This window comes from Nelumbo nucifera, chromosome 1, assembly GCF_055504915.1.
Source record: "Nelumbo nucifera cultivar China Antique chromosome 1, China Antique-T2T, whole genome shotgun sequence".
NCBI lineage: Eukaryota > Viridiplantae > Streptophyta > Magnoliopsida > Proteales > Nelumbonaceae > Nelumbo > Nelumbo nucifera.
The window spans coordinates 23,195,724-23,216,021 of NC_142649.1; the positions used below are offsets into that span (position 1 = coordinate 23,195,724).

At 45.0% G+C, this 20,298-nt stretch overlaps 1 protein-coding gene across 1 annotated transcript; it reads right to left on the minus strand.

Moving 5' to 3' along the window:
* Positions 1-16,012: 16,012 nt before the first annotated feature.
* LOC104605864 (amino acid permease 6-like) lies at positions 16,013-19,746 on the minus strand. Its single transcript, XM_010270801.2, has 7 exons — positions 19,683-19,746; positions 19,356-19,589; positions 19,090-19,183; positions 18,749-18,963; positions 18,501-18,646; positions 17,494-17,721; positions 16,013-16,814 (listed from the first exon to the last, which is right to left on the minus strand). The coding sequence occupies exons 1-7, from the start codon at positions 19,738-19,740 to the stop codon at positions 16,392-16,394; spliced, it is 1,398 nt and encodes a 465-aa protein (XP_010269103.1). The 5' UTR covers positions 19,741-19,746; the 3' UTR covers positions 16,013-16,391.
* Between the last annotated feature and the right edge of the window lie 552 nt (positions 19,747-20,298).

Consider the following 20,298-nt stretch of genomic DNA (forward strand, 5'->3'; position numbering starts at 1 on the left):
GACCAGCCCAGTAAATAAATGTGCAGATCCAGTTCTAGGTCTGTAGTCAGACCAAGTCTGACATGATAAAACCTGATTATAGTTCACTGGTAAGCATTTACTCTGTAATCTGATATAAAAACTACCTTATTTATTAAACAGATCCATTTGGAAATCATATTATGATAATATTACAAATATATCATGAGAAATATAGATATTTTCTATGGTGTGGGAGAAAAATAGATATGAGATTGAGGGAGGTGAGGGGTATTCTCACTAATGTGATCACATGTGCCTTCTCTCTTCTCCTTTCTTGCACATGTGCATATTTATTTTTAAATAAAATTATTAAACATATTACAAGGCAAAATTATTGTCTCTTATAAAATATATATTTACTCTCTAATAATACCATTCTTCTCTCTCTCTCTCTCACCTTAATAGTCAGTGCTTATAACATCTTCCCTCCTCATCAAATCATTTTTGATATTATCATCAGGAGATGTTCTCAATACACAACCAAGATGTGCTGTAGGATATTGTGGGGGGCTGATTTTAATTCTTCAATTTTTTCCTTAAAAATACATTTTGAAAACAGCCTGTGCATCACATGAGACACCGCTAGTATAAAAAAATCTATAATATCAGAAAGGTGTGATACTAGAAGGGCTTTAATCAATAAAAACATCCTGTGAATTTTGATAAATACCACCACTATTATGATATCAATTGATTGATCATAAATTTCTCCGGTATCATAGTCAAACCCCAATATACATATACATAACGATATGTATAATAATTATACATAATGAGATCTATAATAATTATATATATATATATGATTGATTAATTGTTTGGAGAGAATGAGAGAATCAAGAAATCATGATGATCAATTCTTAGGTCACAAGTGGATTTGGAGAATTGGAAAAACCTATAATGAATAGATTAATAAAATCAAAGGTGTACTAACCTAGTATGGGCCTACATTCTACCTACCTGTTTGCCTTTTTAACAGTATATATGTCTAATGGTAATAAGTTTGAGACCCATAGGATAGAGGCCCACCTTAGACAGGAGATGGGCCAACAATCAGACTGGACAGATGATGCAGCTGCATCCTTGTATTTTTCCGACCTTTTATTTCAGGTAAATTATAGACTTCTATTCCGTACTCTAGGGGTAGTGACAAATTGACAATTACCCCCACTCACAAAGTATTCAGATTCCAACATTTTGCCCCGTTACTAACGTGCTGTCAATTGATTTCATAAAAGATTCTCATCCTTGTCATGTGCATGTTTAAATATTTCTATATTATTTTATGATACCATATCCTTGAAATTCAATAAAACACCACAAAAAAAAAAAAACAGAAAATGAAAAAAAAAATAGTGGGAAATTGAATAAAATACAAGAAATGAGAAAAATGAAAATAAAACAAAATGAAAACAGATAATTAAGGAAAATATAATGAATGAAAAGAGGAAAAGAAAGAAAATACTAAAAATTACAAAAGTATGGGATTTATCACAAATTAACGGGGTTGGGTGCTAAATGTTGCTACCCCAAAAGGTTGGAATAGCACCATGACCATAAGCATTTTTTCATATATGAAATTACCAGTGTACCCTTTTGCATAAGTGTAAGAAATTCATAAAAATAATTTTAGGATACCCAAAACAATGAATGGGTTTTAATTCTGTCATCCCGTCCTACCAATTAGTCTAGTTTTTTTTTTATTTATTTATTCTTCTTCTATATAATAATTGAATATGTATTTCATAAATCACCAAAATGCCCTTCGGTGGGACGCGCACCACATTCACATCAGAACCATGACAAAACCCAATATGGGGTGTACTAGAATGGATCAAAATCATATTGGACAAATTACTTTTCCACGTGGCCAATTTCCAGAATCCTCCATCAAATAGATGTTGAGGTTCACCACATCAATGTGCCAAGATACGGTTCAGACGTTGGTAGGAACAACTTTTAAATGAGAGTGGAGGGATAGAATTTGCACAAATAGAGATGGAGTAAAAAGCAAGAAAGCAATATGGACAAAGATGTACTCTGTCCTGTCTTGTCCTTGGCCAAGAACCGTCCCAGTCTGGTCCTTGTGTGTGGAACCCCCAAATCATATCTTGGTGCAGAGTGGAAAAGTGGTGGAAACTGGAAAGTGATTCCAGAAACCAAAGTGGAAATTAGTTTTGATCCCTAAAATATTACCATGGTCCAAGCCAAAATAAGTGGAATGCGATGGAAACGTCAAAAGTAATTTTGAGTAGAAACTGCAAGGAAGGACAGAGCAAAAGCAGTAACAAAAAGCAAAGGCCGCTTTTGTGTTAGCTACTATGATGGAAACATCTGTTATTTTTTCCATAAAACTAAGGAGATCTCAGAAGTGCTTTTCTGCTTTTTGTCATCTGCAATATAATAGTAAACTTACTTTTTCACCAAATTACCCCCTTTTTCTTTTCTTTTCTTTATCTTGTTTTTTATAAAATTAAAGAATGTAAATATGATGGGAAAAGCAAAGCCAAAAGCTTTTATTGGTCATCATCCATATGTGCCCTGGTCTTTTCATTTCTTGGGCCCTCTCCAGCATTTTCTTTATGTGTTGAGTTAGTAGAATCAGTCATGCTTAAAAAATGGAGTGACCTCTACCGTCTTCATGGCTCATTGGCCAACAAATTTGAAATGTAACATAAATTTATTTTTAAGTGCTTTAATTTTTGGACCAATGAAAAGCAAAGACAGTAGGCTTACCATGGTTTACTCAGAATGACCATTTTCCCACAAGATCATCACCCTTTTCTTTATTTGTCTTTGGATTTCACTTTGGACCAATTTCATGGATTCCAATTTTGTCTGTTTTAGGAATTTGAAGAATAGAAAATGTGGAATTGGAAGCCGAAAATCTACTCATTCCTGAACAAAAAAAAAAGTGCTTTCTTGTGTTGTTTCATATGTAAAAGTGACCTAGCCCCACTATGTTAAGTGACATACTTTTGCACCACCTTTTTATTCTTCTTTATTCTTGTCTGAAACAGTTTCAGAAGAGTAGAAATAGAATGAAGGAAAAGAAAAAAACGAAATAGTGTTAGCTTTGAAAATGCCAGAACATCACTAGTTCATTACCCTTTTCCATATGTTATGTTTGTTCTTCATCTGGGTCCAATCCAGTAAAATCTTATTTTGCTAGGTGTTCTAGCAATTAAAAGAACCTTCACGATGAAGGAAGATTTGGCTCGACCTCGCAATCACGCCACATGGCAAAAAACAAGTAGCTCAGCACTTGAAGCAGCGTACCCAGGGTGCAAACACCAAAGGGAAGAAACCAGCAGTCTGAACTCCCCTCGAGGAGACCGAACTCCCTTCGAGGAGCCCGAACTCCCTACGAGGAGCCCGAACTCCCTAAGAGGAGCCCGACCTCCCTACTAAGAGCTCGAACTCCCTACGAGGAGCCCGAACTCTTCCTTTGGCCCCGAGCCACACAAAGCAGTGACCCGAACTGGCCCGCCTCATGGCAGTTCGGGACACTCCCCTATCCGAACTCAAGACTTCGCCTCGCACACCGCTCCAGCACTTCGCCTCCAGAGCATCGAACTAGACAAACCACACCGTACCTGACACCGAAGGAGTCCGTATCCAGGGGCGGCGCACCTGACTGACTTGGGATCTGACGCTTGATGGCCGCACTTCAACAGCCACCTACCACCGTCACCTACCACCGCCATCTCCAGTTACAGAGACGGCTCCAACAAAAAGAGCAGTGACGGTTCTGCCCCAGTAGAGGTGATGACACCCGAACTGGTAGAAGCACGGAAGTAATCATACCCGACCTGACAGAAGCCTAGAAGTGAGTGCACGAGGTGGTTATAAAAGGCTCTCCACCCCCCAAAGAAGAGGTATGCAAACTTTGCGCTATCTGGTTTTATCTTGCCTTTGAAGGATTCTAACTTGAGCTTCGGAGCCTTTACACCGGGTTCCCCCCGGAGCTTTCTCATCTTCTCCGTTTCAGGTTCCCTGCTACTCAGTTCAGAGGCAAGGTCGTTGACAGCTAAGACCGGCCGGATTGTGCATCATCAATTGGTGTCGTCTGTGGGAATACGCTTCAAAAAGCCTCCCTCCAAACTCTCATAACCTCTTTTCTTCAAAAAACCCAACACTCATGGCTTCTTCCAGCAACGCCGGACGTGGCACGGAGACAAACACCACCGGGGAACAACATCAAGTCCCCGTGGTATGCGTTGGATAGTTCACCATCCCCCTCTCGGTGGATGGGATCCCCAGCTTGAATGCGCCACAAGCAGTGGCGCCCGCAAACCTTCCTGCCATGAACATCCCCTTTCCTCCCCCTATTGAGACAACCTTCACTGAACCAACTGCCGTCCCCCTAGCAGCCAGCCAAAACCAGTTGGACGACCTGATGCAGTGCATGCGGGCAATGCAAGCCCAAATGCAACAGTTCCAGCAACACCAGCTTCATCAGCACCAAGTACTGCACAACATCTCCTAGTATCACTATCAACAGCAGTTCCCCCAACTGCCGCTAAACGAACCACCACCTCCACCTCGGCACCCTGCTCCAAGGCCGATTAAGGCCTCCCCACAGGATGGATGCCCCCACCAGGGAAAGGCCTCCTGGCCCCATAACCCCCCTAACAGCTAGGCCTCGTCCTAGGCCGAAGAGAGAGAAAAATCATCCCCGCCTCGCAGCTTGCAGGTGGGTCAGGAACTTCGCTTGCAAGGTCAGCACCTCGACGCTCCAAGCCCGAGTTCCCGCTCATGAAAAACCGATTCGGCGTCCTGGCAGCAGACCACCAACATTCCGGGCCCATCGAGCTCGGCAACACAGAGGTCAGCAGCGCCAGTATCAGGCCCACTAAACAACGAAGGCGCCGGCGAAGTCGCTGAACTGCCACCTGCATCCTATCAGAGCTCAGAGGCAAGGAAGAGACGAGCTCGGACGAGGTAGGAGCTGCCCCGATTCTCTCAGTTCCTTCCCCCCTCGCATCCGAACTCCTGGTGGTCCCCTTACCCAGAGATTTCAAGCTCCCACCTTTGGACAAGTATGATGGGTCCTTCGACCCCAACGACCACGTTGATGCTTTCTAGTCCCAAATGCACCTCGCCAGGGCCAGTGAATCGTGCATGTGCGTGGCCTTCACCACCACCTTCAGGGGGGTAGCCCGCACTTGGTATAGGAACCTGGCCCCCGGGTCAATAAAATGCTGGGCCCAGTTCGTGCAGGTCTTCACCTTACACTTTGTCACCAGCAAACGGTGCCCCAGAACAGAGGAAAACATCTTCGGAGTAATCCAGAGGGAAGGAGAATCCATCCGGGGCTACATCAAGCGATTCAATGAAGCAAGCTTACAGATACCACGGTTAGACCCCGCGGTGCAGCTCGTGGTGGCCAAGAGAGGAGTGATGCACAAAGAGTTCAAGTGGCACATGGTAGCTAACCAGCCCGCAACCGTGGCCGAATTCCTCAAGCTCGCGGACAAGTTCATGAGGACGGAGGAAGAAATCAACCAACGAACTGAAAGCGGGAGTGAGAAAAGAAAGAGGGAAGGCGAGCCCTCCAACCCAATCGATAAAAAAAACCCGGCCCGAGAGCCGAAGCCGAACCAGTCGTTACGGGCTCCCCTAGCAGATCGGACGGATTACACGCCATTAAACGCGAGGCGGACCGAGATCTTAATGACAATCAAGGACGCCCCATACGTCAAGTGGCCACCTCGCCTAAAGGGAAATCCGAACGAGAGAAATAAGAATTTGTATTGTAGCTTCCATAGAGACCACGGTCATAGTACCGAACACTGTAATAATCTCCGGGACGAGATAGAGGGACTCATCCGTCGCGGATACTTAAGAAATTTTGTACAGCATAACAATAATAATGATAAGGCAGGTCGGCAAGGGGAGCACGAAAAGGATGCCCCCGAATCTAGCAGCAGACCTGCCGAACCATTGCAGCGACAGCCTCCGGAAGAGAGGCCAGTTCGGGGAACCATCCATGTAATTGTGGGAGGTTCGGTGGTAGCAGGGTGTACCTCGGCAGTAGCCCGGACTTCAGTTCGCGAAGCGACCCTCGAGGAACAGAACCCCCCAAAAAGACCGAAGACCGAAGAACCAATCTTCTTCATGGAAGACGACGCGCGAGGGGTCTACTACCCCCACGATGACGCCCTTGTCATTAAACTAAGGATCAACGACTTCGAGGTCAGACGTGTACTCGTAGATTCGGGCAGCTCAGTGGACATCCTCTTCAAATCAGCATTTGACCAGCTACAGTTACAGAGGAGCGAGCTGAAGCCCGCGAACACTCCTCTGGTGGGTTTCTGTGGAGAGGAAGTCAGGCCCCTCGGAAAAATAACAGTACCTGTGGAAGTCGGCACATGGCCTTGTGCGGTCAGACTCAACCATGATTTCCTGGTAGTCGCGATCCCCTCCCCATACAATGCCATAATAGGGCAGCCAATCACGCATATCCTGTGGGCGGTGGTCTCCACCTACTATTTGGCCATGAAGTTTCCTACAGACTTCGGTGTGGGGGTAGCGCGGGGCGACCAGCTCAAGTCCCGCAAGTGTTATGTTGCCGCCCTGAAGGGAAAAACCAAGGTGGCCGACGACCTTGAACTGGAGCAGCCTGTGGAGCAAGGCGAGGAACGAGCTTCGCCCACAGAGGAAACGGTCGCAGTCCCAACTACGGCAACAGACCCAGCTCGCACACTACAAATCGGTGCTTCCATCGAGGAACCCCCTACGAACCGAACTGGTGAGTTTTTACTTCAAAATTTAGATATTTTTGCCTAGTCCGCGGCCGACATGCTCGATATTAGCCCCGACTTGATAACTCACAAACTTAATACTGACCCTGTAGTCAGACCCGTTAGACAGAAGAAATGCAACTTAGCCTCAGAGCGCTAGAGGGCGGTCGATGAGGAGGTCGAGAAGCTCTTCGCAGCAGACTTCATATGGGAAGTCCATTACCCGAGCTGGGTGGCCAACCTAGTGCTGGTGAAAAAGGCAAATGGCAAGTGGCGCATGTGCGTCGATTACACCGACCTGAACCGAGCTTGCCCGAAAGATTGCTTCCCCCTCCCCAGGATTGACCGCCTAGTGGACGCGACCTCGGGACATGAGTTGCTAAGCTTCCTAGACGCCTACTCAGGCTACAACCAAATCAGGATGGATCAGTCCACTGAGGAAAAAACCAGCTTCATAACCGAGTTCGGCCTGTATTGCTACAAGGTCATGCCCTTCGGATTAAAAAATGCCGGGGCAACCTTCCAAAGACTTGTAAATAGGCTGTTTCGGCCCTTGATTGGCACGAAGATAGAATGTTATGTAGACGACATGGTCGTCAAGACATAGTTTTTACAGGAATTAATACAAGACTTAGATTCTGTCTTCCAAATCTTGCGTCAATTTAGCGTGAAGCTGAACCCTAACAAATGTGTCTTCGGCGCCACCTCGGGCAAATTCCTAGGGTACATTGTCAACCGGCGCGGTATTGAGGCCAACCCGGACAAGATAAAAGCCATCCTAGATATGAGACCACCCCGAAAAGTAAAAGAAGTTCAGAGGCTAAACGGCCGCATAGCCGCTCTAAGCCGCTTCATGTCCAAATCAGCAGACCGCTGCCTACCCTTCTTCAAAGCAATCAAAGGCAAAGGGTTCGAATGGACCCAAGACTGCCAGCTCGCGTTTGACGAGCTAAAAAGTTACCTCGCTAGTGTATCGACCTTAGCCCAGCCTGAGGAGGGCGAGGTCTTAGAACTGTACCTCTCGGCAAGCGACGAGATGGTCAGTTCGGTACTAATAAAAGAAGCAAACCAGGTCTAGCGACCCATCTATTATGTTAGTAAAATTTTGTAGGGAGCAGAGACAAGGTACCCACAGATAGAAAAGCTAGCATACGCACTGGTGATAGCAGCTCGGAAACTCCGACCGTACTTCCAGGCTCACACCGTCATCGTCCTGACTGACAAACCTCTGAGGCAAGTTTTACTCAAACCCGAGGTTTCCGGTTGACTGACGAAATGGGCCATCGAACTCAGCGAGTATGACCTCCAGTACAAGCCAAGAACTGCTATTAAGGCCCAAGCCTTGTCAGATTTTATCGCCGAATGCACGTTTAGCCTCGAAGCCCCTGAGCTAGTCAAGCCCGAGATCCCCAGTTCGGGCGAGCTCGGAGCTCCCAAGTCAATAGAATCCGAACCCCGTGAAGTAGTAGCCAGTGTAGCATCTCTCCTGGTTAGGCCAAACGCGAATTGGTAAGAGGAGCCCTGGATCCTTCACGTAGATGGCTCCTCGAACCAACAGGGCAGCGGGGCTGAAATAGTGCTACGCGGCCCGAGCAGAACAAAATTGGAATACGCACTACGCTTTGAGTTCACGGCATCCAACAACGAAGCGGAGTACGAGACACTGATAGCTGGGCTGAACCTAGCGCACAAGGTCGGAGCAAAGCACTTAGTTATCTGCAGTGATTCCCAACTCGTGGTCAACCAAGTTACAGGCGAGTACGAAGCACACGAGCTCACTATGATTGCATACTTGGCAAAAGTGAAGGAGGCTCTGCTCAACTTCCAGTCACACTTCATCAGGCAAATCCCGAGGTCAGAGAACACTGAGGCCGACTCCCTGTCCCGGTTAGCTAGCATGAGTCACAACGCCATGAGAACTGTGTACATAGAGGACTTACCTCGGCCCAGCATTCTTGATAGGGCAGAAGAGGTCGCTCCCGTCCTTAAAGCAGAGCCGAGCTGGATCGACCCACTTGCGAGCTTCCTGCTAGACGGAACCCTCCCTGCGGACCGCAATGCAGTCAAGAGGGTGCAGCACCAGGCAGCCAAATACGTTATAATAGACGAACGGTTGTACCGATGATCCTACACGCTTTCCTACCTGCGTTGCTTGCGACCTGCCGAAGCCGAGCTTGTACTTCGCGACACTCATGAAGGCTTATGCAGCGGACACCTGGGAAGCAGAGCCCTCGCTCAAAAGGCACTTCGACAAGGATACTACTGGCCAACGATGAAGGCAGAAGCTGCCGAGCTCGTCAGAAAATGCGACAAGTGTCAAAAGCATGCCAATATCCACCATCAGCCTGCCGCCGACCTTAAGTACCTCACCAGTCCATGGCCCTTTGCACAATGGGGCATCGACCTTCTGGGGCCATTCCCGCCAGCAACAGGTGGGAGAAAGTTCCTAGTGGTGGTAGTAGACTACTTCACAAAGTGGATAGAAGCTGAACCTCTGTCAACAGTTACAACCCGAAACATACAGAACTTCTTTTGGAAGAACATAGTATGTCGCTTCGGGCTACCTCGGGTACTGATCTCTGACAACGGCAAACAGTTCGAGGATATCAAGTTCCAAGAATGGTGCCAACATATGGGAATTCGTCAAAACTTCACGTCAGTCGCACACCTGCAGGCAAACGGTTAGACAGAAGTAATGAACAGAGCCATCCTCCGCGGGCTGAAAGCACGACTAGACCGAGCTAAAGGGTTGTCGGCGGATGAGCTACCAAGTGTCTTGTGGGCTCACCGAACCACGGAAAAAACCGCTACGGGAGAGACCCCCTTCAACCTCACCTACGGCACCGAAGTGGTAATCCTGGCGGAAATCGAAGTACCTACACTGCGACTAGAAGCATACGACGAGCAGACAAACGGAGATGAGTTACGCACCAACCTCGACCTACTAGATGAGGTAAGAGACCTCACGCACATCCGAACTGTGGCCTACTAGCAAAAGGTAGCTCGGTACTATAACACCAAAGTAAAGAAGAGGAGCTTCCGCGTCGGCGACCTGGTTCTCCGTAAGATCATGGTACCCGAACCCGGCGTGGGCAAACTCGGACCAAATTGGGAAGGACCCTACAGAGTAAAAAAAGCACTCGGGGGGGCCATACGAGCTCGAAACGTTAGAGGGTAAGCAAGTACCCCGAGCATGGAACATCGTCTACCTAAGGCGATACTACCTATAGACCGCCAAGCAAAGTGGATAAAATCACCACCAAAATAGGTTGCGCGAGTGCGGTAGCCCAGACAGTTAATAGATCGGACGTATGATTAGTTCGGCAAATATGCTCAGTTCGGGAGAAAGAACAACCAACACTTAACCAAAAGAGTCATTCCATTTCAAAAGTAAGGTAGTACATAAAAAAAATAAAAAAATAAAAAAATAAAAAGTTTTTACAAGCCTGGAGCTATTTCTTCATTATCAGAAGGCACTTCAACAATACCCGAAGGCCCTGCCTCGCCCTTAGAGTCTGGCTCTACGTCAGCAGCATTGGCCATCTCCTGAGCTATGCGCAAAGTGGATATGGCACTAATATCGAGCTCGGGGTACGTATTCCGGATCATTCACCGGCTTAGTTTAAAACCCCTCCTGTATGAATCCACCCTTAGATCATCAAAGCCCGGCGAAGCAATGTACTCATCAATAGCCTTCTTTTTGGCATCTTCGATACCTTGAGAAAAGATCTGCGTCCTCTCCCTGATATCCTCCTGAAGGTACTCGACCTGATGCTGCAGATCCAGCCTCAAGTCCGCCATGTGCTTCATCATCACTCCCATGGCCTCGGCATCCCTCTGAGACCTCGCCTGCCTGATCTGTGAAACACGAGCAGCCTCCTCGGCAGTGCGACGAGCCTCTTCGGCAGCTCGCGCCTGCCTCGAGCTCCTCTCCACCTGAGCCGCCAAGGCGTGAATAGAAGAATTCACCTACCAAAAGGAACCGAGTGATCAAAAGAACCAACAAAACGAAAGCCAAAGAGCTCTAAAAAAGGGAGAACACTTACCACCATGCCATGAGTAATGGCACAACAGGCCACTTGATGCAGAGGGAGATCAGTCCATGCCGCGACCTCCTCAGGGAAAATAGCCTCCTTACTCTTTTGAAGAGCATGGGTCGGCGACAGCACACTCTTGAAATCCCCTGGGGCCCCCAAGCCCGAGGGCCCAGCTCGCGTATGAGTAGACCCGGAGTATGTAGGAGCCCCTATGTAAGTAGTTTCAGCATAAGGGCCCCCTGCCGGCTCCTGCATTGGAGGAACCATCTCGGGCTCCCTAGGCAGATCTTCTGGCGGATAGTCTGGCACCTCGGGCTCTGCATCCCGGGGCATCTCAGCGTGAGTTCGCTTGGCAACCCGCTTTCTCCTCTTCATACCTTGGAACAAGTGCCCACCCCGGGTCGTTCGAGAATCCATCACACCTGCGAAAAGAAGTTCGCCATCAGTAAAAAGCAAGAAAGACAGCAAGACAGGATCTCTAAGTGAAGAACCTACCCGAGCTCAGGCCGGCTGCAATGAGCTTGGCCTCCGTCAGATACTGATGACACTTTAGCCCAAGCCACGCCCATTGCCAGAGGCCCTTCGCGTCTCTTTGTCAAGCGTGACCCCGGAGTCCGGAGCGGCCATCCCCCACCCAGTCTGAAACGGCCACCCCAGCACACTTCGCACCCCAAAATAGTCCCGCTTCCATGCTGGGACCTTGTTGGGGAGTTCATGTCAAAGCTTAAAGCCCGGGCGAGGAGACAGGTAGTATGCCCGCCTATGCCCGGGGAGGGGACCCGCTTGCTTCTTAAGCATCAAGATTGAAGAAAAAATCTCTAAGTCCAAAGGAAAGCTCTCTTCGCAAAATAAGGAGATTGTCCCCGACCAAATTTCGAATGGAGTTCGGGTGAAGCTGGCCGACCATCACGCCGAAGTGGTTCAAGACTTCGACAAGGAGGGGATGAAAAGGCAATCGCAGCCCCACGGCGATCTGCTCCCGGAATATCACGATCTCATCAGGACCGTGTTCCCAAGGAAAGCTACCCGAAGGTATGAAATAGGCATACTCCCCAGGCAAGTTATAGTAGGTAATGAGGGATTGAAGCCCCTCGGGCGTCATGGTCGAAGAACCAAACTTGTCTAACATCTGACCCCGACGAGAGGTGGACGCCAAACTGCCCGAAGCGCCTCGGCCTACGAGTTCAAACTATTCCTCGAGCTTTACCTCTGGCTCGCTAGGGCTATCAGAGGATGCAGCTCGGTTTGTAGAACCTGCATCAGACCTCCTGGAAGGACTATCTGAGCTATCCAAGCTAGACATCGGGGAGTGAGATGGGATCTAGGAAAGTACTCACCCGGAAAAAGGCTGTAGACCACAGGAGCTCGGACGAGCAGAAGACCTTGAACGTGAGCTGAAAAAACCTAGACGCGAACTGGATGCGAGCTGAAACTCGGACGTGAGCTCAAGAGAAATACAGAAGTGACAACGACTGGGGTCCCCCCCCCCGCTATTTATACTCACAGTGACCGAAAAGCAACGGCTTAGATCAAAGCCAATCCGACGGCCCATAGCCGCACTAACCGCACGTCCCCTGAGACCGAGACGTGATTGGCGCACGTCTTTCTGAAACTGACTGAGCGCTGGTGCACGTCTTTTCGAAATTGACAGAACGCCAGCGCACGTCTCCTCAATAAAAGCAACAGCGGCACATTTTTTCAAATTTTAAAAAACGCCCGCTATCGCGCCTCCCAAGTGGCGCGCTTTTTTGAAATTTTGAAACAAAGCGCGCGCCGCCACATCTATCAACGTTTAGGCAGGCTGGCACGCTTCTCGCCTTTTGGACGCTCGAAGAAACCCTGACAACGCACCTCGCGCCGTCAGAACCAAGATTCAAAGTGCAGGGCAAATCTACCTAACACCTTGCGAACTCCCCGCGCTAGGGCAAGACCCTTAGCGCGAGGAGTGGGGGGCAATTGATGAAGGAAGATTTGGCCCGGCCTCGCAATCACGCCACGTGGCAAAAAACAAGTAGCTCGGCACTTGAAGCAGTGTACCCAGGGTGCAAACACTAAAGGGAAGAAACCAGCAGTCCGAACTCCCCTCGAGGAGACCGAACTCCCTTCGAGGAGCCTGAACTCCCTAAGAGGAGCCCGACCTCCCTACTAAGAGCTCAAACTCCCTACAAGGAGCCCGAACTCTCTCTTTGGCCCCGAGCCACACAAAGTAGTGACCCGAACTGGCCCGCCTCATGGCAGTTCGAGACACTCCCCTATCCGAACTCAAGACTTCGCCTCACACACTGCTCCAGCACTTCACCTCCAGAGCATCGAACTAGACAAACCACACCATACCTGACACCGAAGGAGTCCGTATCCAGGGGCGGCGCACCTGACTGACTTGGGATCTGACGCTTGACAGCCGCACTTCAACGGCCACCTGCCACTGTCACCTGCCACCACCATCTCCAGTTACAGAGACGGCTCCGACAAAAAGAGCAGTGGTGGTTCTGCCCCAGCAAAGGTGATGACACCCGAACTGGCAGAAGCACGGAAGTAATCATACCTGACCTGACAGAAGCCTATGAGTGAGTGCGCGAGGTGGTTATAAAAGGCTCTCCACCCCCCAAAGAAGAGGTATGCAAACTTTGCGCTATCTGGTTTTATCTTGCCTTTGAAGGATTCTAACTTGAGCTTCGGAGCCTTTACACCGGGTTCCCCCTGGAGCTTTCTCATCTTCTCCGTTTCAGGTTCCCTGCTACTCAGTTCAGAGGCAAGGTCGTTGACAGCTAAGACCGGCCGGATTGCGCATCATCACTTCATAATGTGTAATTGGAGCCTTAACATTTCCTAATTTCTGAATTCCTCTGTTACTGACATTGGATCTAAAGAGCAGAATTTGCAAAATAACATCAACTCCTTCACAAAAATAAATAAATAAGCATCCAGCTATGGTGTATTTGAAAATTTTACAGCACATTACATCAAAATTTCAATCTATCACATTAAAGATAGGGCTGCAAGTCAGGTCAGGTAAAGTCAGGTTGAGGCCAACCCTAACCTTAACCCTAACCCAACCTGGCCTACATAGCCCTAACCCTAACTAAATTTCTTCAACCCTAACCCAATCCAATCCAGCCCAACCCAACCTTCATCATATCCCTTAAAATCTCATAGAACTTCTCAATCTAAGATCTTAACTCAACTTTCACTACATACATTAATTCTATGTTTTATTTGTATTTGTTTGTTGATGTTTTTATTGATTCTTAGTATAAAATTAAGAAAATATGTGTTTGAAATGACTATAATTTATTATGACTTATGGCTCGATAGATTTTTTATGGGCAGCAAACATTAGAGAGGGGATGAAGAAAATATTCAAAAAACAATAAATATGTTATTAAAGTTTTAATCTTTCCAATTAGGATTAAGTGAAGTGATTATCTTAAAAGAAAAACATGATAATATGTGGGTGGGGCTTTACAACTATCATACATTTAAACAAATCAGTGTATGATATATTACATATATAACATATATTTATATATGATATGTACTGTAAAGTCAGATTTGGGTTAGATCAAATTGTCTCAGAGGTCAATCCTAACCGAGCCCAAAGTAAAGTTGGATTCATAAATTTCAACCCTAACCCTAACCAGAGCATCAACGTGCCCCTTGAGTTGGGTTAGGGCCAACCCGGCCTAAGTTGCAGTCTTAGTTAAAAATGTCACCTGATCTACCTATCTTTTATTTGTTTGTTGTATTTAACAGTAAAGATTTAATAACATTAATGATGTCAAGGGGATTGGTTCACATCTGAATTACATTGTAGCAATGCAAAATCGTATCTACACTTTTTGTTTTTGCTCTGATCCAACAGTCCCCATATATTTTAGTGCTTGGTTATTTTAATTATTTTATGGTAGAGGACTGTTCTTTTGGAGGAATTGTCCCATTTCAGCAACATGGAGATATCCGAGATCCTGTACTCAAGGTCAATCACATGGCAGATGCTGTTGGGTTGGAACAACATACTATGTCACCACCATTTTCAGTACAGCAGCTGCAGCTGTGGCGAAAAGAGAGAAACCCTTTCTTCTTGGCACTTCTGAAAGTGAAGAATTGAAACTGCAACCACGTACTAGTATTGATTGGGAAACAGTCCCAAAACATTATGAGGTACAAAGTTGATGTGGACTTGGCATCCAACACTTCACAAATGACAAACCCAAAGAATCCATATCTCTGGAATGTACTGGCAAATCAAAAGGAACCTTGTCTGATGGTGTGTACACAAAGAATAAAAATGGATCTAAGGGTGCCTAGAAGTCAATCCAGGCTAGGGGTGATCATTTTCACTCCGGCCAAGCCCAGAAATTTCCTGGCTTGGGCTGGGCCTAATAGTTCATGCCCAGTGCCAACCTGGCTCAGCCCGCAACATATATTATATAATATACCCCATTTATGTTTTATAATATATATATTTTATATAATTTTTTTATATGTATTACATATGTTTTTTTAATGTCATAAGCCCAAAGTCCAACCTAGACAATGGTCCCAAACACCCCTGGAAAGTGGACACTCTTAGAACCCAATAATGGATCAAACTTACATCAAAGGCCCACTAAGCTAATATTAATATACTCAAAGCTGGGAACTGTATTGGGCCAAACCCAACCCAATAATGGAGCAATCTTACATCAAAGGCCCACCAAGCTAAAATTAATACACTCAAAGCTGGGAAGTGAATTGGGCCAAACCCAACCCACAGGGAATTCTAGGCGAGCCCCAGCCCCAGGTAAGACTGGTCATCAGTTCTGTCAGTCAAGTCAAGACCAAAAATCATATAAAGCAATATTGACAGATATATGAGCATATATGGGTGGCTCAACATAGATAGACACCAGAAACCAGATATGAATATGGACCACATTGTTGAACTGCTGAACCCTACCTATAATTGAATCTCTTTATGTTTGTTTTACTTCATCTATGAAGTCCATTGTCTTCATTTGGTGGTTGAACCCTTCAATCAGAAGAGCTAGAACAAGACCTCGCTTACTGTGTATGAAGCCCTATAACTAGGGCTATTCCTGACTCGCAAGTTGTGAGGATACAGCTTCAACATGTCCACAATTGCAACAGATCCAAGCGAGGAGAAAATTAAATGAAAATAAACAACAAACTAGGCAATGAAATTAGGGAAACAATTTTCTACTTGCTAATAATTCAGTGTGTAAAATGGTAGTGCTATCCCTGGTTTTGCTTAAACATTTGAACTATTATCAATGTTCCCTCCTCTTTGTCTGGACTTGACTTAATGGCCCATAGAGAGCAAGAACTAATCTCCAACAAGGCCAAAACCTAGGTCTAACATGCTTCATCCCAGCCCCTACAAATGACCCTCTATATGGGTTACAGACACCTAACATAATCCAACAACGATCCATTTAAATCTGGGCCATCTTAGGATCTGGGTTAGTAATTACCTCCAAAGCAAAACAAGCTATAGCTATATGAGAAAACTTTATATTGTTTCTTTCATTCTTTTCCTTATTGAAAAGAAGAGAACTACATATCACTATGACATCTTAGACGAATGCTATTGAGTTTTGAAAGGCTTGTAAGTCTTCACATCTGCTGCCAGGCCCTGAACTGATCCAACTGCAGCAACTATGGACACACTCAAGCAGGCCCAGCTCAATATTTGGAGCAAAGCCCATCTGAAGGAAAACTTGGGTATCCTGGACTGTGCAATATACATCTCTATGGGGAAGAACACACACAAAGGCCAGTATGAGGCAGCTCCGATCAGACCCATGAAGTCGTTGAAGAATGGGAATATCATCGCGATTACAGTCATCAGTATTACATACATTGTTCTCCATACCAGTCGAAAGGAGTTGATGTAGTATTTTCCATATAATGGAACACTAACAGCACGTTCTTTGCCTATGAATCCATTGTTTGGCCATTGCTTTCTGCACCATTTTTCCACAAAAGCAAAGAAGATTTGACAAAATACCTGCATGTTGAAAATTTGCTAGATTAAAAATATCAGCCCCCTCCCCTAAAAAGAGGAGAAAACAAAAGGAGTAATTTTGTTAAAATTTCTGGTTGTAGAGCTAGGAAGATCTTACTCTTTGAGAATTTCTTTTGATCAGCCATGATAAACAGTTTCCAAAGCTAAAGACTAAGGTTGGGGTGCAACTTGGGTGGGCTCGGGTTGAAGATTGAAAAGACCATCCCAGAAACCTGGGCCCCAGTGCATTGTAAAATTTTCAAATTGGGTACCCAATTTACACACCTAGACTAAAGGGTCTTCCATAGTGTTGTGTGAGAGGTTTGGTGTATTTGAGTCTACTGGGGGCCTATTGTGGTATGGTTGAAATTACATAGTTTGAGTCGCACTACACTCTAATTCTATAAGGTGTTATTGTGGCATGGATGGAAACAACAAGATTTTACTGTGGATGGAAGCAAGCGGTATTTTATGACCAAAATTAAACCATTTATAGATGGCAAGGAAGGAAAAATCTATGATGCCGGAAAACTGGTAAAGCTTTGAGCATTTTGTTCAAAACCCATGCGATTAGTTACCACTTTTATGATGCTGGTTGATTGATTATAAAGTTTCCCGGAAAAGTGATTTATCATTCAAGAAGAAGAAGAAGAAGAAGAATTTATATTTGTTTGCAGGTAACCTGGTATGCTCCGACAAGATGAACAACAATGCATGCATTACTGAAGTCAATGAGCCAAAAGGGTTCATAGAATCCAAATCCAGTAAGAAAGTTTCCCGGTGCATCATTACCAAATGCCGCATAACCAATGCAACCACACAACACATAGAACATGGATGTGATCAACACCCCAATAAAAGAAGCTTTCTTCATTACTTCGTTCTCTGGAGGATTTGATTTTAGTGTATCCTGCAGTTCATGAATCGCCATCAGGGCTTCGAAAAATATATAGTGAAGGCATTGAACTGATAATTGTTTTTTTTTTTCTTCAGAAACTTGAAGAATAGAAACAATTCCAAGTTAAATACTTGTTATCCTATAGTTGATTTTAAGAGAAACATAGAAAGATTGATTTGATTTAAATGTTGATGTGATCATCAGGGACTACTACTCTTTTCTATATGATATTTGTATGTATGTACTTATGCATTATCTAGCAATATTTGTAGTTATAGTTTTATTCTATTTCATAGTTGGATTACAGAGTGAGCAAAGAGTGAGCAAAGAGAGTTTCAAGCCCAACCATGGTTTGGACTTTGAATTGTTATAGGGTTTAACTTGGGCTCAAAGCCCAGGGAGTTTAGTAGTATCCTGGGTTGGCCCATATTAAACACAGCCCAGCCCACCCAAGTTAGAACCTGGAACGTATCTCTCCTCGTGGGACATGCTTGCCTGGTTGAGTTGCTTTTAGTTAAGCTGCTTTGAAGAAACTGCCAAAAGAAGCTTCAGAAAAGAGCTGCATAAGTGGTGAAAGGTAGTCAATTTTGGGCTACAGCTACATCCATTTTATTGATTATTTGCTTTTAACGACCAACTTGGTCTGAGCCCGTTCCAACCCATCAAATGGTGAAGAAATCATAATGAAATTATGCTGTTCTTTCATCATGAACATCTATAAGCAGAGAAGGAGCTCACTCACTAGGAAATAGAATAAATCATTCATTTCAGCTGAATAACACTTGGCTTGCCTGTATCTCAACGAGGACGGGAGCGAAGGTGTAGGCAAAGGCAGTGTCTCCGATGGCCTGAAAGACCCTCCACATCTTCTCAGTTGCAGTGACATCCAATCCAACTTCGACCCCTCTCAAACTAGTCCTTACATTATGGTTTTTCTCTGCAAAATGAAACCCATTCAAGAAAAATGAATCATCCTTTTTGGGTATCTATCCATTTAAGAATATGTTGTTTCAGAGTTTTTATGAATCGGTTGCTAAACCTGCAACTTTGGCTACGGAGAGACCGATTCCTATTAGAGAATAAGAAAATGACATAATAGCTGCTATGATGGATAGCCAAGAGAGCTTGTGAAAATTGGGTATTTGAGACAGAATTATCTGAATGCATGCAAAGATGATCATGAAGGGATAGTGTGATGCGTCGCACTTGGCATGATGGCCATTCTTGTGGAAGCAGTTGGACATTTGAACTGCCCTGATTAAGAAAAGCAATATGAAATCAAAACCAGACATTATCTACAAACAATTAAAGCCAAAATTGAATGAAAAGAAGTTAAGAACAGCATTTAAAGCTTAGAGGGCACCGGATTAAATTACTTACGCCATACTGATAGATGCAGTGATGGTGTATCCGATGGTAGCCCCAATAAAGCTACCATATTGAGCTAATCCACAGAGCTGAATCATGATTCCTCCTGAGAAATAAAAGGGAAAATCAGAAACCCCATTAGGATTCCAGACATTTAAGAGAGACCCACTTGGTTTATCAATGTTTTGAACTTGAATTTTGAAGGGTTTGTTTAATTTCTCTTAAAAATTTCACCAAGAACAGACTGGTTTTAGGGACCTTTTCCCTTTTTTTTTTACCTAGATTGGCTTTCACTGCATCCATGTAAGTGTAGTTTCTCTTCCCTGTAACAGGGTCAGGAGACCTATAACAGTCGGCAAGTAGAACAGATGTGAACCAAGTGATGACAGCGAAGAGTATGAGAACAACAGGTCCGGCTATCCAACCCAACTGAGCTACAACCCAAGCTAGGGAGAGAACTCCAGATCCAATAACAGTAGTAAATATGTGAGCACTTGCAGTCATCAATGTCCCTTCATATCAAAACGAATCACAACTAAATAAATATATTTAACGAATTTTTCAATAAGAATCTCAGAGCTGTTTTAACAACTGGAAACAATTACCAGTCCTTTTTATGCGTCCGTCGTCGTCCAAATCCTTATTATCGATACTTATCTCCATGATCTCTAAAGCTTCTTGGTTGTAGAAGTCGACCTTGTACGGATCTTACAGTCTCTTTTTTTTTGGGGGGGGGGAGAAACAAGTGTAATTAGGAATGCGCTTTTGACTGAGTTTTTATGTTTGAAAGTCAAAAATGCTGAAACAAAAACAAGCGAAGCAAATGGCTTGTAGGGTGGCATATTGACCGTGTAATGTGGAGCGTGTGTTACCCCTATTGCTTTTTAATCCCGTCACAATAGTGGGTCAGTTAACCAAATAAAGTATGTGTTTGATTCCATTTATGTTTTTTCATTCAATATTTGTATTTTATTTGCTTGCAAAATCAAGAAAGGTAATAATTACAACTGTTTATGACAATTAGGTGCCACTAGGCTCTAGGTCAATGTAATAGTGAAAAATGCCTAATCATTTGTGGAAGTTTTAAAAATAACATTCCCAAATGGTAGGCATGCACAAAAACCGAAGTCCACTTTTTCCATTATCGATGCATACAAAAAAGCAAGAGATAGAAACTACTAAAGTGACACTTATGTGGAGTGTTTATTGAATAAATGCCCA